The 15,563-nt window shown below is 42.1% G+C and overlaps 1 protein-coding gene across 2 annotated transcripts in view; it reads right to left on the reverse strand.

Moving 5' to 3' along the window:
* Window positions 1–15,563, reverse strand: part of itgb3a (integrin beta 3a) — a 62,816-nt gene that overhangs the window by 43,650 nt on the left and 3,603 nt on the right. The window contains exons 2-10 of one of the 2 annotated variants that reach the window (XM_034190066.1): window positions 6,420–6,505; window positions 5,902–6,103; window positions 5,562–5,814; window positions 3,475–3,637; window positions 3,228–3,389; window positions 3,050–3,145; window positions 2,860–2,949; window positions 1,000–1,134; window positions 469–898 (exon numbers count right to left, since the gene is read on the reverse strand). In XM_034190066.1, the coding sequence (XP_034045957.1) occupies window positions 469–898; window positions 1,000–1,134; window positions 2,860–2,949; window positions 3,050–3,145; window positions 3,228–3,389; window positions 3,475–3,637; window positions 5,562–5,814; window positions 5,902–6,103; window positions 6,420–6,505 (1,617 nt within the window). Of the gene's footprint in view, window positions 1–468; window positions 899–999; window positions 1,135–2,859; window positions 2,950–3,049; window positions 3,146–3,227; window positions 3,390–3,474; window positions 3,638–5,561; window positions 5,815–5,901; window positions 6,107–6,419; window positions 6,506–15,563 lie in introns of both variants that reach the window. The other variant, XM_034190065.1, reaches the window with a different exon arrangement.

The raw sequence follows: 15,563 nt of genomic DNA on the forward strand, positions 1-15,563 counted from the left end.
TAATTCAATGAGTCAGTTTTTTGAGTGTATCACTCAAACAAATGACTCTTTGGATAAACTCAATTCAATTATGACCAGCATTTCCATCTAATAAATATAGTCCCAACTAAATTAAATTAAATTATCTTACATGGATGTGCTTTATTTGAGTTGAGGCAACATATATTTAATAGAAATCCTGCTCATAACTGAATTGAGTTCATCCAATGCACCAATTGTTTTTTTGAGTGGCAGGTAAATAATGTTCCAGGACATCATTTATGATGCTTGATGCTAAGTGAAGATGCAAGCAGGTATTTTGGCGGTGGAGAATATGTGGCCTTGGCAGAGATATGTGGTCTCTGAGCACCTTCTAATTTCAGTGGCAAAGATCAGATGGTAAACCTTGAAAAAGTAACAAGACTCAAAAGAAACAACAGGAAAATCATTAACTCATAAAAGTACTCAGAAAATCCTAAAAGTACTCACCAGAACACAGTGCTCCTTTGAAGCGTAGGCAGTTAAAATTGTCACATTGGCAGTATGTGCCCCATATCTGACCGAACTCACTGGTATGACAGGAGCACTGTCCGCACAAACAGTCACCTCTCCCACTGCAGATCGGACTGTCCAACTTTTGGATGCAGTTAGCATCATCCGATGGGCTGTAGTCTTCCACTGAACACTCGCAGCGTGGACCCAGGCGACCTTTGTGGCAGTGACATACACCGCACTCGTAGGTCCCGTTGCCTTGGCTGCAGAGGGAGCTATTGGCCTCGGCCTGAGCCTCACAGTCACAACTGCAGGCAAAGTCCACTGTGACCTCCAAGGCATCCTTGAAGCCTAGAGGCTTAATAGTGAAAGTGCGACTCTTCTCCTTGGGACAGCCACGCAACTGAGCCCCCACGCTAAATGACACCTGAAGAGTAGAAATAGTTTGTCATAATATGTGCACGTTTAACACCAAGATCTCCGATACCAGCTGTGGAAAATGACCAGCATCATGGATTAGATAGATACCGTTTCTCCAATTTTGAGGCCAGAGCAGGACTTGACTCCAGGGATGACCTCTCCATTTAGACAAGTGGCATTAAAGGAGAGATTTAACTCCTCTGGGACTCCCAGCAGCTCCAGCTGTACTTTAGACCGTATATCCTGCTCACATTAAAGTTAATTATAAATAGTTCATTGTAAAAGACATGAATGCAAGAAAGTCAGACAGATACACATACACTCACTGGCCACTTCATTAGGCACATGTGTCCAACTCCTCATTAATGCACATATCTAATCAGCTGATCATTTGGCAGAAAAATCAGTGGGTTTAGGCCTTTAGACAGGGTCAAGAGCTCTACTGAAAATCAAACCAAGCATCAGAATGGGAAAGAAAGGTGCTTTAGGTGTCTCGGAATATGCCATGGAAACTGCTAATATTAGTATAGGGATTTTCGCATGCAACCATGTCTAGGTTCTACAGAAAGTGGCCTGAAAAGAAGAACTATCCTACAAGTGGAGGTTCTTTAAATGAAAATACCTTGTTGACAGATGTCAAAGTCAAACTGCCACATTGGTTCAAGATGACAGAAAGGCACCAATAACTCAAATAACTACTCATTATAACCAAGCGATGCTGCATTCAAAACACATGGAACCTCGAAGCATATGGGAGACAGCAGCAGAAGACCACACCAGGTACCACGTCTGTCTACTAAAAACAGAACTATAAGGCTACTCTGGAAACAGGCTCACCAAAACTGGACAATGGAAGATTGGAAAAGCATTGACCAGTCTGATACATCTCAGTTTCTGCTCTGATAATCAGATGGTTGGGACAAATGCATGCGCATATTCTGCCAAGTATCAACAATCCAAGTGCCTGGTGGTGGTGCATTGCTGAGACAACTGTCTGATGCCATCATGTCAATAGTAAGACCCTTCGGCTGCTCCCTTTTTTCCCCCCACTCGGGTAATGTGGATCTGCATGTTGATCTGCCCTTCCTGATGCAACTTCACATTACATGGAGAAATGTCGCAGGCATTGGGTTTGAACTGGAAACCTTCTGCAGCGCACTGACCACTTGGCCACCGCCCCTGCCGTCATGCCAACATGGAGCACAATCTGTAGAGACTGTTTCCTTCACCTTATTGAATTTATGCCTTGAAGAATTAAGACAGCTAAGGCAGCTCGCAACCTAAAGTGTCCAGTAAGTAAACTGATCAGCCATAAATTGTGACCACCTGCTTAATGTAGTGTAGGTCCCTTTTGCCACCAAAAAACAGACTTGAACCAATGGCTGATCGATGATGGACTCCACTCCTGTAAGTTGCAAGGCTGGGTCTCCGTGAAACCAAGTTGTTTAACCAAGTTCTTTATCCAGCTCAACTTTGCTGCCGGTTCACCGGTTTTCCTTCCTTGGACCATTTTTGGTAGGTACTGACCACTACAGACTAATTTATTTAATTTATACAGCACCAAATCATATCAAAACCTAACCTTACCAACCCCTAGAGCAAGCACACAGGTGACAGTGGTAAGGACAATCTCCCTCTGAAGCTACTGAGGGAGAAACCTCAAGTAGACCAGACTCAAAGGGGGTGACCCTCTGCTTGGGCCAAACTTTCCACAAGAGCTGCAGTTTTGGAGATGCTCCGGCCTTTCCTCTTGTCATCACAATTTGATGACTCAAATCTTTATGCATCCCCATTTTGTCATCTTTCAACACATCAGTTTTGAGAACATCCCACCCACTTCCAGGTGCCACCATAAGGAGATAATGTTATTGATGTCACCTGTCAGTGGTTACAGTGTCATGGCTGATGGTTGTACGAAGGTAACTCTACATTTTTACATAGAACACTTCATGCTGAGTTAGCCCTTACCGCATAAGCCTTTTCAATGAGTTGAATAACATTCCCAGAGTCACGTGACAAGTTTCCCACAGTTGTACCTGGAATCAGGTTACTGTACTCCTGGGAAAGAGATGCGAGAGTGAAGTGCTCATTCCATTTTTGTGTTTTAAGACCAATAATTCTCTAATACTTGCTATGGCACAAACATGAGGTGGTTTACCAGGTATAGTGGAACCACATGTGGTGTCACAGCAAAAATTAAATTGATGTTGTTTTCAGACATTTTCTCAGTCATAAGTGCCAAAGAAGGATAGTCCTGAAAGACAGGGAGACAAAGGGTTTTAGGATTCTTAGGAAAAATGACGGTGAATTTGTTTTGAAATGGAATTTCTTCTCACCAGCGCAGTGGATTTGTCGTAAACTTTGTCAACATCAAGGTGACATTGTCCATCATTGGGCTGAACAATGCCAGCAACACGTCCATCAAGTGCAATGTGAGTTTTGGCATCAGTGGTGAACACTAGTAGGTGACTAGCATCAGAACGCCAGCCAATCCTTTCCTAAAGACGGACAGAAATGTATACACAGGTCCCAAGGGGTGTCCTTCACCTCTGTGAAAATGTACGTGTAAAGCCTTGGTGTTACCTTGCACACTACTGCCTGCATGATAGCATCAAATCCTCCCTCTGGAGCGTCTCTGTTTCTGGATATCTGCTGTTTCCCCACCTCCTCAGTGAAGCGTTCCACCTTCTCAGTCAGTGACAAGACGTTCTTGAACCCAAACTGAGCATTGCACGTGGTACCCATCCTGTAGTTTGGACATGGAGGCAGATCCCAAGCTTCATCAAAGCAATGAAGGCACACAACAAAATACACTTTGAATTAAATTTTACATGTGAATTATAACTAGTACTCGTTTTTGGTCTGGTTAGGTCTGGGAGCATGCACTGACATTCTAATTGTAATGACTTAGTGGAGAGTGAAGAGTGAAGATGCTAACTCTGGAATGAATCATTTCAAAAAGTTTGTTTGCATTTACTGATGAAAACAGGTATACATGTAGCCATACAGATCCTATCCATGCTATCGCCTCTTCTACTTTATATATTTTCAACTTTTCGTTGTTGACAAGAAGTGATTTTCTGTTAAGCTTTTAGCTTGCCCCATGCAATGACATTGTTAGCTCGTGCTGATGTTTGTGTTGTACGAGGTCTGTCAATAAAGTAACGGTCCTTTTTATTTTTTTCAAAAACTATATGGATTTCATTCATATGTTTTTACGTCAGACATGCTTGAACCCTCGTGCGCATGCGTGAGTTTTTCCACGCCTGTCGGTGACGTCATTCGCCTGTGAGCACTCCGTGTGGGAGGAGTCGTCCAGCCCCTCGTCGGAATTCCTTTGTCTGAGAAGTTGCTGAGAGACTGGCGCGTTGTTTGATCAAAATTTTTTCTAAACCTGTGAGACACATCGAAGTGGACACGGTTCGAAAAATTAAGCTGGTTTTCAGTGAAAATTTTAACGGCTGATGAGAGATTTTGAGGTGATTCTGTCGCTTTAAGGACTTCCCACGGTGCGAGACGTCGCTCAGCGCTCCCAGGCGCCGTCATCAGCCTGTTTCAAGCTGAAAACCTCCACATTTCAGGCTCTATTGATCCAGGACGTCGTGAGAGAACAGAGAAGTTTCAGAAGAAGTCGGTTTCAGCATTTTATCCGGATATTCCACTGTTAAAGGAGATTTTTTTAATGAAAGACATGCGGACGGATCCGCGCGTCGGGATGCAGCCGACGCGGTGCGGTGGCACAGGAAAAACACCTCCGTGTTGATAACCGTTTGTAAAATCCAGGCGGCTTTTGATGGCTTTCAGTGGAGTGAGTATATGAGAAATTGTTTAACGGCAGGACATGTTCCAACTTGTCCTTAAGGCTTTCAACAGAGGTGTTTTTCCTGTGGCGGAGCGTCGCGGCAGCTGCGTCCCAACGCGCGGACCCGTCCGCACGTCTTTCATTAAAAAAATCTCCTTTAACAGTGGAATATCTGGATAAAATGCTGAAACCGACTTCTTCTGAAACTTCTCTGTTCTCTCACGACGTCCTGGATCAATAGAGCCTGAAATGTGGAGGTTTTCAGCTTGAACAGGCTGACGACGGCGGCTGAGAGCGCTGAGCGACGTCTCGCTCTGTGGGAAGTCCTTAAAGCGACAGAATCACCTCAAAATCTCTCATCAGCCATTAAAATTTTCACTGAAAACCAGCTTAATTTTTCGAACCGTGTCCACTTCGTTGTGTCTCACAGGTTTAGAAAAAATTTTGATCAAACAAAGCGCCAGTCTCTCAGCAACTTCTCAGACAAAGGAATTCCGACGAGGGGCTGGACGACTCCTCCCACAAGGAGTGCTCACAGGCGAATGACGTCACCGACAGGCGTGGAAAAACTCACGCATGCGCACGAGGGTTCAAGCATGTCTGACGTAAAAACATATGAATGAAATCCATATAGTTTTTGAAAAAAATAAAAAGGACCGTTACTTTATTGACAGCCCTGACAGCCCTCGTACTTCAATAGTGGACTGTTTATAATCATTTATGACCCGAGTGAAAAGCTGAACCCTAAAACAACTAAAAATAAGGTTCAGGTTGAAAAATCCAGGTGTTCCCTTTAAAGATGTATGATGTGACCTGTTTAAAAGATGGTCTATTGAAGAACAAAATAAGGACTAATCTCTTCACCCACCCAAAGCAAGGGTTTTCCAGAGCCTCTGGAGGGTAAGTGTACATGTAAGGAGATGTGGTTTTATCCACAAAGGCTCCAAAACCCATCCTTAGGTTGCTTGTCGTGCGGCCCATGGTTGCTGCAAGTTGATTGCCTAATGTGTAAAGGCGGGCCAAGTCATCCTTCATTGAATACGAGAGATCCATTAAATAGTAGAGATCCACTGGGTAGTCCTCCACCTGTTTCACTGTCACAGTGAAACGCTTTGCATCGCCTGGAAGTGAAGATCAGAAGGACGGATGAACATCAACACAGATGAGGTTTATCAGTGGCATCCTATTAAGACTGCTCGTAAAATTACCTGGTCTTAGCTTCATATGTAGCTTCTGAGGTTTTATCTGAGTAACATCGTCAGCTGTCCCCGAGGCTCTGTCGCTGAGGGGTGCATCCTTCTGGATTTCCAGAGTGCTGACTGGAAACTCCACCGCCCCCTCACCACACCCTCCATCCAGCAGATTTGCCTTCAGGTCACAACGGGACACACTGGATCCACCTTTCCCCAACTCCCAAACCCCCCCCAAAATACGAGTGTCATTGTTAACAGATAATAAAAAACAGATACCTTTTAAGAATTTGTTTATGATATGTGACTATGTATAGCTCAGGTCTGCCACAAGTACATGGCCCCGAGGCCAACGCCAAAGCTCCTGAGCCGGCATAGCTGCACAAGAATGCAGAGGAGCTTTTCTTAAGATTACAAGTAGCAGAGGACAAGAAAGCACTCGCTGTTTGTGTTTTGACATGCAGCACTAAGCAATGAATGGGAGGAAAGACTCGACTGAATGTGGGGTCATGCGTCTGCTCCTTTTTTTCCTTCACCTCCTGTGAACACCACGCACAGCTCGGGTGAACAGCCAAACACTGCTGACAAGTGGAGACTCCTCGTGATGTGCAGATGTTGGAACCTGCAGTCACACATGAGAACCCGTCAGACTAAAAGTAGAGCTTTTGATACTTGAGCAAACAGACAACCGTTGATCACATTTGTTTGAATTCACGAAGCACTCTTGCTGAAAACCATGGTTCTGCTGCCTGAAATATACACTCAAAAATATAAATGCAAGACTTTTGGTTTTGCTCCCATTTTGTATGAGATGAACTCAAAGATCTAAAACTTTTTCCACATACACAATATCACCATTTCCCTCAAATATTGTTCACAAACCAGTCTAAATCTGTGATAGTGAGCACTTCTCCTTTGCTGAGATAACCCATCCCACCTCACAGGTGTGCCATATCAAGATGCTGATTAGACACCATGATTAGTGCACAGGTGTGCCTTAGACTGCCCACAATAAAAGGCCACTCTGAAAGGTGCAGTTTTATCACACAGCACAATGCCACAGATGTCGCAAGATTTGAGGGAGCGTGCAATTGGCATGCTGACAGCAGGAATGTCAACCAGAGCTGTTGCTCGTGTATTGAATGTTCATTTCTCTACCATAAGCCGTCTCCAAAGGCGTTTCAGAGAATTTGGCAGTACATCCAACCAGCCTCACAACCGCAGACCACGTGTAACCACACCAGCCCAGGACCTCCACATCCAGCATGTTCACCTCCAAGATCGTCTGAGACCAGCCACTCGGACAGCTGCTGAAACAATCGGTTTGCATAACCAAAGAATTTCGTAACCGACTTGAGTGGGCAAATGCTCACATTCGCTGGTGTTTGGCACGTTGGAGAGGTGTTCTCTTCACGGATGAATCCCGGTTCACACTGTTCAGGGCAGATGGCAGACAGCGTGTGAGGCGTTGTGTGGGTGAGCGGTTTTCTGATGTCAATGTTGTGGATCGAGTGGCCCATGGTGGCGGTGGGGTTATGGTATGGGCAGGCGTCTGTTATGGACGAAGAACACAGGTGCATTTTATTGATGGCATTTTGAATGCACAGAGATACCGTGACGAGATCCTGAGGCCCATTGTTGTGCCATACATCCAAGAACATCACCTCATGTTGCAGCAGGATAATGCACGGCCCCATGTTGCAAGGATCTGTACACAATTCTTGGAAGCTGAAAATGTCCCAGTTCTTGCATGGCCGGCATACTCACCGGACATGTCACCCAATGAGCATGTTTGGGATGCTCTGGACCGGCGTATACGACAGTGTGTACCAGTTCCTGCCAATATCCAGCAACTTCGCACAGCCATTGAAGAGGAGTGGACCAACATTCCACAGGCCACAGTTGACAACCTGATCAACTCTATGCGAAGGAGATGTGTTGCACTGCATGAGGCAAATGGTGGTCACACCAGATACTGACTGGTATCCCCCCTAATAAAACAAAACTGCACCTTTCAGAGTGGCATTTTATTGTGGGCAGTCTAAGGCACACCTGTGCACTAATCATGGTGTCTAATCAGCATCTTGATATGGCACACCTGTGAGGTGGGATGGATTATCTCAGCAAAGGAAAAGTGCTCACTATCACAGATTTAGACTGGTTTGTGAACATTATTTGAGGGAAATGGTGATATTGTGTATGTGGAAAAAGTTTTAGATCTTTGAGTTCATCTCATACAAAATGGGAGCAAAACCAAAAGTGTTGCGTTTATATTTTTGTTGAGTGTAGACAAACCGGTACCACACATACTCAAGTTCAGTTTTTCACCAGACTGTTGGGCAAATATTTAAGTACCAGATCAGCCATGCTAGAGTTTACCTGCAGAATTTTTTATTCAGTTTGCCTACTTTTGAACCTTTTGTTCATTAAAGCTACAGTGTGCAGGATTTAGGGGTATTTATTAGCAGAAATAGAATATAGCCGTCATAACCATTTGTTCATTAAAGCTACAGTGTGCAGGATTTACGGGTATTTGTTAACAGAAATAGAATATAGCATTCACAATCATTTGTTTATTAAAGCTACAGTGTGCAGGATGTAGGGGTATTTGTTAACAGAAATAGAATATAGCATTCACAATCATTTGTTTATTAAAGCTACAGTGTGCAGGATGTAGGGGTATTTGTTAGCAGATATAAAATGTAGCATTCATAACAATTTGTTCATTAAAGCTGCAGTGTGCAGAATTTATTGGGTATTTATTAGCAGATATAAAATATAGCATTCATAACCACTTGTTCATTAAAGCTACAGTGTGCATGATTTAGGGGTATTTATTGGCAGATATAAAATGTAGCATTCATAACAATTTGTTCATTAACGCTGCAGTGTGCAGAATTTAGGGGTATTTATTAGCAGATATAAAATATAGCATTCATAACCATTTGTTCATTAAAGCTACAGTGTGCAGGATTTAGGGGTATTTATTAGCAGATATAGAATGTAGCATTCGTAACCATTAAAGCTGCAGTGTTGGGATATACTTTATCAGTCCTTTGCATTTTGCAGGATGGCCCTAAGACTGAAGGAAAAAGAAGCAGAAAATTCCCTTAATACTGTCTACTCTTTCCTCGCACATGCTAACAAGTTTGAGAACCCTGGTTTTTGAGAAATGGAGGACCACATGCTTATCAGCAGAGAAGACAAGAGCATGAATCCCATTGACCAAGAAGTGAAAACATGAAGGGAAACAACAATCTGCAACGTTACTAGAAGGTGACAATAAATCCTACACACGTATAGCTACAATTTCACTCAGCACGTGCCAACAAATCCTTAAACTTAATCAAAAACAAATCCATCTTTGCTATTCAGCAGAATTAAATGCAGACGTGTTTATACAAAAGCAGAATCATGAATGTTAATGTGATCCTGAGAGTAAAAAAACAAAGAGGTTTTATATGAAAAGGTACGGTCAGATTTGATAAAAGAACATATGAGGAGATTAGCTATAATAAACTACGCTCCGGTGTTATTTAGAAATCTAATTATCTTCACATCGGAGTGTGTGCTGAAAAGCTGGTGACCTTTTTCATATTTTGAGCCCTGAATGCAAATTCACATTTCCAAATCATTTACTGAGATAGTGCAGCTTTTCAGGGGCTTAACGTTATGACACAATATAATAACAATAATATTAATAATAATTACTAACGCCAGTGAATTGTTCAAATATTGTTATATGATTCTTACTGAAGATTCATATCCTGACAGGGAAGAACTGATTCAATTTTCAAGGTCATAGGTCAAAGTCAGGAAAAATCCCTATCTTTAACATTGAACAAATTTTAACAAATACATAACTCTGTCAAAAAAGATCCCATTTTTTTCCATATTTGAGACTTATGTAGGATGGTATCCTTTATCGATTGACAGTTTGATCTGGATCTGATCCGGATTACAGATTTTGTGGCCATTTAAATTTAACATAGAAAACCCAATTTAATGTATATTTTACATTATATCTTAATCAAACATGCCCCAATCACTCTCAAATTTGAATGTGAGGTGCAGACTGGCACTCACTATCGCCTGACAAAGTTTAATCCAGTCAGTCCTGCCGTCACTGTGCACGTGTCATTTCCAAACATCAGCAGTGGTTCAACTACACTGAATAAAATGATACTTTGGATCAACTTTAAAAAATGATGTAATTTGTTACAGCTAATTTATTTTAGTTTTTCACAATGTATATTTTTCAATTCAATTTAATTTAAATTTATTTTCCTTTATATTGCGCCAAATCACAACAGAGTTGCCTCAAGGCACTTCACACAGGTCAGGTCTAACCTTACCAACCCCCAGAGCAACAGTGGTAAAGAACACTGTTGCCAGATAAGAAATATGCAACTATCGTACCAAAACCTCAAAATTATCGTATTTTGGGAGAAATTATTGTACACAAACAAAACGCATACAACATAGCTATTTTAGCATTTTTTTTTAATTTCCAAAGAATTTTATGTCACATTTTTAAACAGTAATTCACAATATCCCTATAGTAATGGGGAAACTACGGCACAAAAAGAACGCAAATGCACAAGCAAATGCACTACCAGACTAGAAAGATTTTTTTTCTGTGAAGGGACACAAACGTGTTAATTACCAGACTAGCTGCTAGGCTCAAAAGTTGTGTGTGTGTAGTGATGGTGACGGGGGTGGGCTAAGCTACTTATGTGCGCATGTGCAGCCAAAACAGTCTACATACGAGGTCTGTTAGAAAACTATCTGACCTTTTTATTTTTTGCAAAAACTATATGGATTTGAATCACGTGTGATTGCATCAGCCAAGCTTGAACCTTCGTGCGCATGCGTGAGTTTTTTCACGCCTGTCGGTTGCGTCATTCGCCTGTGAGCACGCTTTGAGTGAGCAGTGGTCACCCCCCTCGTCTGATTTTTATTGTGAGGAAAATGTCTGAACGATTTGGAGCTTTGCTGCATCAAATTTTTCCAGAAACTGAGAGAGACAGCCAGGTGGAAACCATTCAGAAGATTCAGACGGCTTTCAGGGACGATTCTATGGGGATCACACAGATTAAGGAGTGTTACAACCGGTTTAAAGACGGCGCACAATGGCGGAGGGCGCGCCATGCTCCAAGTGGCGATCGACAGGCTGAAACGACCAGATCATTTCCAAACTGAACGCTGTGTTGATCTGGGACGTCGTCTGACTACTACAGAAATGGCAGAAGAGGTGGACATACCACTTTTTCGGCACATTCCACTGTTACAGGAGTTTTTGTCATGAAAAGACGTGCGGAGGAATTCACGCATCGGGACAGAGCCGCTAATGGCGCGGGACAAAAGCAACGCCGTGATGAAGCCTCACAGGACATGTTGTGGCATGTCCAGTTCGTCCACAATTTCTCGGATAGTCACACGACTGAAAAGCCACCGAAAGCCGTCTGAATCTTCCGAATGGTGCAAGAGCTGGGCATGTCAGGGCATGTCCTGTGAGACCAACACAGAGGTGCTTTTGTCCCGCGCCATTAGCGGCTCTGTGGCGAATTCCTCCGCTCCTCTTTCCATGACAAAAACTCCTGTAACAGTGGAATGTGCCGAAAAAGTGGTATGTCCACATCTTCTGCCATTTCTGTAGTAGTCAGACGACGTCCCGGATCAACACAGCGTTCAGTTTGGAAATGATCTGGTCATTTCAGCCTGTCGATGGCCGCTCGGAGTGCGGTGCACCCTCCGCCATTGTGCGCCGTCTTTAAACCGGTTGTAACACTCCTTAATCTGTGTGATCCCCATAGAATCGTCCCTGAAAGCCATGTGAATCTTCCGAATGGTGTCCACCTGGCTGTCTCTCACAGTTTCTGGAAAAATTTGATGCAGCAAAGCCCCAAATCGTTCAGACATTTTCCTCACAATAAAAATCCGACGACAGGGGTGGACCACTGCTCACTCAAAGCGTGCTCACAGGCGAATGACGCAACCGACAGCCGTGAAAAAACTCAAGCATGCGCACGAAGGTTCAAGCTTGGCTGATGCAAGTGCACATGATTCAAATCCATATAGTTTTTGCAAAAAATAAAAAGGTCGGATAGTTATCTAACAGACCTCGTATTTGTTTATTTTATGTTTTTCTTCATTCGTTGACACCTGGCATACCTTTGTACTTTGTGTGTTTATCATTAATCTTTAAAAAAAAAAAATGCAGTGTTGCACAACTTCTCAATCATAAAAAAGTTACAAATGTAAAGAAAGTGTGAAGTGAAAACGAACTATTTTGTTGACCACAGAAAAAACGTTGACACCTCCATAAGGAACTTGAACTTTTTTTATTTTTCTTGTATATCTCTTTGCCCTTGTGTTTTGTTCGTTTGTTATTGCATTTGTTGAAATGAAGTTTTGTAAAAAAAAAAAAAAAAGGTCATTTGTCTCGGGAGGGGCAGGGCCGAGAATTGGGAACTCGTTACTTTGTATGGAGAGGGGGTGGGCTTTCAAATGACTTTGTCCCGGGCCGGCCAAAGCTAGCAGCAGCCCTGTGTGTGGTGTGTCTTTGATGCCCCTGAGTGCAACGCCTGCGAAATGATTCTTGTGTGTCAGAGAGAGATGCGTGTTTGGGCAACCAACTGAAATTATCGTACATTTTGGATTTTTTCCCATTATTGATCATACATCGTACAGAGGGCAAAACTATCGTACAAATACGATAATTATCGTACATCTGGCAACACTGGTAAGGAAAAACTCCCTCTTAGGAAGAAACCTCAAGCAGACCAGTCTAAACTTTACTTGGTAAAGTGATTCCAGCAGATTTAAACTGGAAACCACAATTTTCCATTAGACCAATGTGAATAAGCACTTTGAATGAAGTTTCACTTTTTTCAGTGTATTATCACCTTGTTTCTGCTTCAAACTGCAGTCCAGTCATCATCTATCTCAGTGACAGATATCTGAAGCTTTTGCACAACAGCCATTTCCACATAAATTCAACATTATTTCATAATAAAAGAAGGGGGGCCGATTAGAGCACCTGTTCTTGCGCCTACTAGAGGTGGGCGATACCGGGAATTTTGGTATTGATCTGATACCAAGTAAATACAGGTCCAGTATCACCGATACCGATACTTTTTCATATTTAAGCTTCATAGATCCAAATCAAATCAAATCAAATCAATTTTATTTATATAGCGCCAAATCACAACAAACAGTTGCCCCAAGGCGCTTTATATTGTAAGGCAAAGCCATACAATAATTACGGAAAAACCCCAACGGTCAAAACGACCCCCTGTGAGCAAGCACTTGGCGACAGTGGGAAGGAAAAACTCCCTTTTAACAGGAAGAAACCTCCAGCAGAACCAGGCTCAGGGAGGGGCAGTCTTCTGCTGGGACTGGTTGGGGCTGAGGGAGAGAACCAGGAAAAAGACATGCTGTGGAGGGGAGCAGAGATCAATCACTAATGATTAAATGCAGAGTGGTGCATACACAGCAAAAAGAGATCTTCTGCCTCCCATTCTACTGTTACAAACCCTAGGAACTACAAGTAAGCCTGCAGTCTGAGAGCGAAGCGCTCTATTGGGGTGATATGGTACTATGAGGTCCCTAAGATAAGATGGGACCTGATTATTCAAAACCTTATAAGTTGAAGAATTTTAAATTCTATTCTAGAATTAACAGGAAGCCAATGAAGAGAGGCCAATATGGGTGAGATATGCTCTCTCCTTCTAGTCCCCGTCAGTATTCTAGCTGCAGCATTTTGAATTAACTGAAGGCTTTTCAGGGAACTTTTAGGACAACCTGATAATAATGAATTACAACAGTCCAGCCTAGAGGAAATAAATGCATGAATTAGTTTTTCAGCATCACTCTGAGACAAGACCTTTCTAATTTTAGAGATATTGCACAAATGCAAAAAAGCAGTCCTACATATTTGTTTAATATGCGCACTGAATGACATATCCTGATCAAAAATGACTCCAAGATTTCTCACAGTATTACTAGAGGTCAGGGTAATGCCATCCAGAATAAGGATCTGGTTAGACACCATGTTTCTAAGATTTGTGGGGCCAAGTACAATAACTTCAGTTTTATCTGAGTTTAAAAGCAGGAAATTAGAGGTCATCCATGTCTTTATGTCTGTAAGACAATCCTGCAGTTTAGCTAACTGGTGTGTGTCCTCTGGCTTCATGGATAGGTAAAGCTGAGTATCATCTGCGTAACAATGAAAATTTAAGCAATGCTGTCTAATAATACTGCCTAAGGGAAGCATGTATAAAGTGAATAAAATTGGTCCTAGCACAGAACCTTGTGGAACTCCATAATTAACCTTAGTCTGTGAAGAAGATTCCCCATTTACATGAACAAATTGTAATCTATTAGATAAATATGATTCAAACCACCGCAGCGCAGTGCCTTTAATACCTATGGCATGCTCTAATCTCTGTAATAAAATTTTATGGTCAACAGTATCAAAAGCAGCACTGAGGTCTAACAGAACAAGCACAGAGATGAGTCCACTGTCTGAGGCCAAAAGAAGATCATTTGTAACCTTCACTAATGCTGTTTCTGTACTATGATGAATTCTAAAACCTGACTGAAACTCTTCAAATAGACCATTCCTCTGCAGATGATCAGTTAGCTGTTTTACAACTACCCTTTCAAGAATTTTTGAGAGAAAAGGAAGGTTGGAGATTGGCCTATAATTAGCTAAGATAGCTGGGTCAAGTGATGGCTTTTTACGTAATGGTTTAATTACTGCCACCTTAAAAGCCTGTGGTACATAGCCAACTAATAAAGATAGATTGATCATATTTAAAATCGAAGCATTAATTAATGGTAGGGCTTCCTTGAGCAGCCTGGAATGGGGTCTAATAGACATGTTGATGGTTTGGAGGAAGTAACTAATGAAAATAACTCAGACAGAACAATCGGAGAGAAAGAGTCTAACCAAATACCGGCATCACTGAAAACAGCCAAATATGTCTTTGGGATGGTTATGAGTAATTTTTTCTTGAATAGTTAAAATTTTATTAGCAAAGAAAGTCATGAAGTCATTACTAGTTAAAGTTAAAGGAATACTCAGCTCAATAGAGCTCTGACTCTTTGTCAGCTTGGCTACAGTGCTGAAAAGAAACCTGGGGTTGTTCTTATTTTCTTCAATAAGTGATGAGTAGTAAGATGTCCTAGCTTTACGGAGGGCTTTTTTTATAGCGCAACAGACTCTTTTTCCAGGCTAAGTGAAGATCTTCTAAATTAGTGAGATGCCATTTCCTCTCCAACTTACGGGTTATCTGCTTTAAGCTGCGAGTTTGTGAGTTATATCACGGACTCAGGCACTTCTGATTTAAAGCTCTCTTTTTCAGAGGAGCTACAGCATCCAAAGTTGTCCTCAATGAGGATGTAAAACTATTGACGAGATAATCTATCTCACTCACAGAGTTTAGGTAGCTACTCTGCACTGTGTTGGTATATGGCATTGGAGAACATAAAGAAGGAATCATATCCTTAAACCTAGTTACAGCGCTTTCTGAAAGACTTCTACTGTAATGAAACTTATTCCTCACTGCTGGGTAGTCCATCAGAGTAAATGTAAATGTTATTAAGAAATGATCAGACAGAAGGGAGTTTTCAGGGAATACTGTTAAGTCTTCAATTTCCATACCATAAGTCAG

This window comes from Thalassophryne amazonica, chromosome 16 (genome assembly GCF_902500255.1).
Source record: "Thalassophryne amazonica chromosome 16, fThaAma1.1, whole genome shotgun sequence".
Classification (NCBI taxonomy): Eukaryota; Metazoa; Chordata; class Actinopteri; order Batrachoidiformes; family Batrachoididae; genus Thalassophryne; species Thalassophryne amazonica.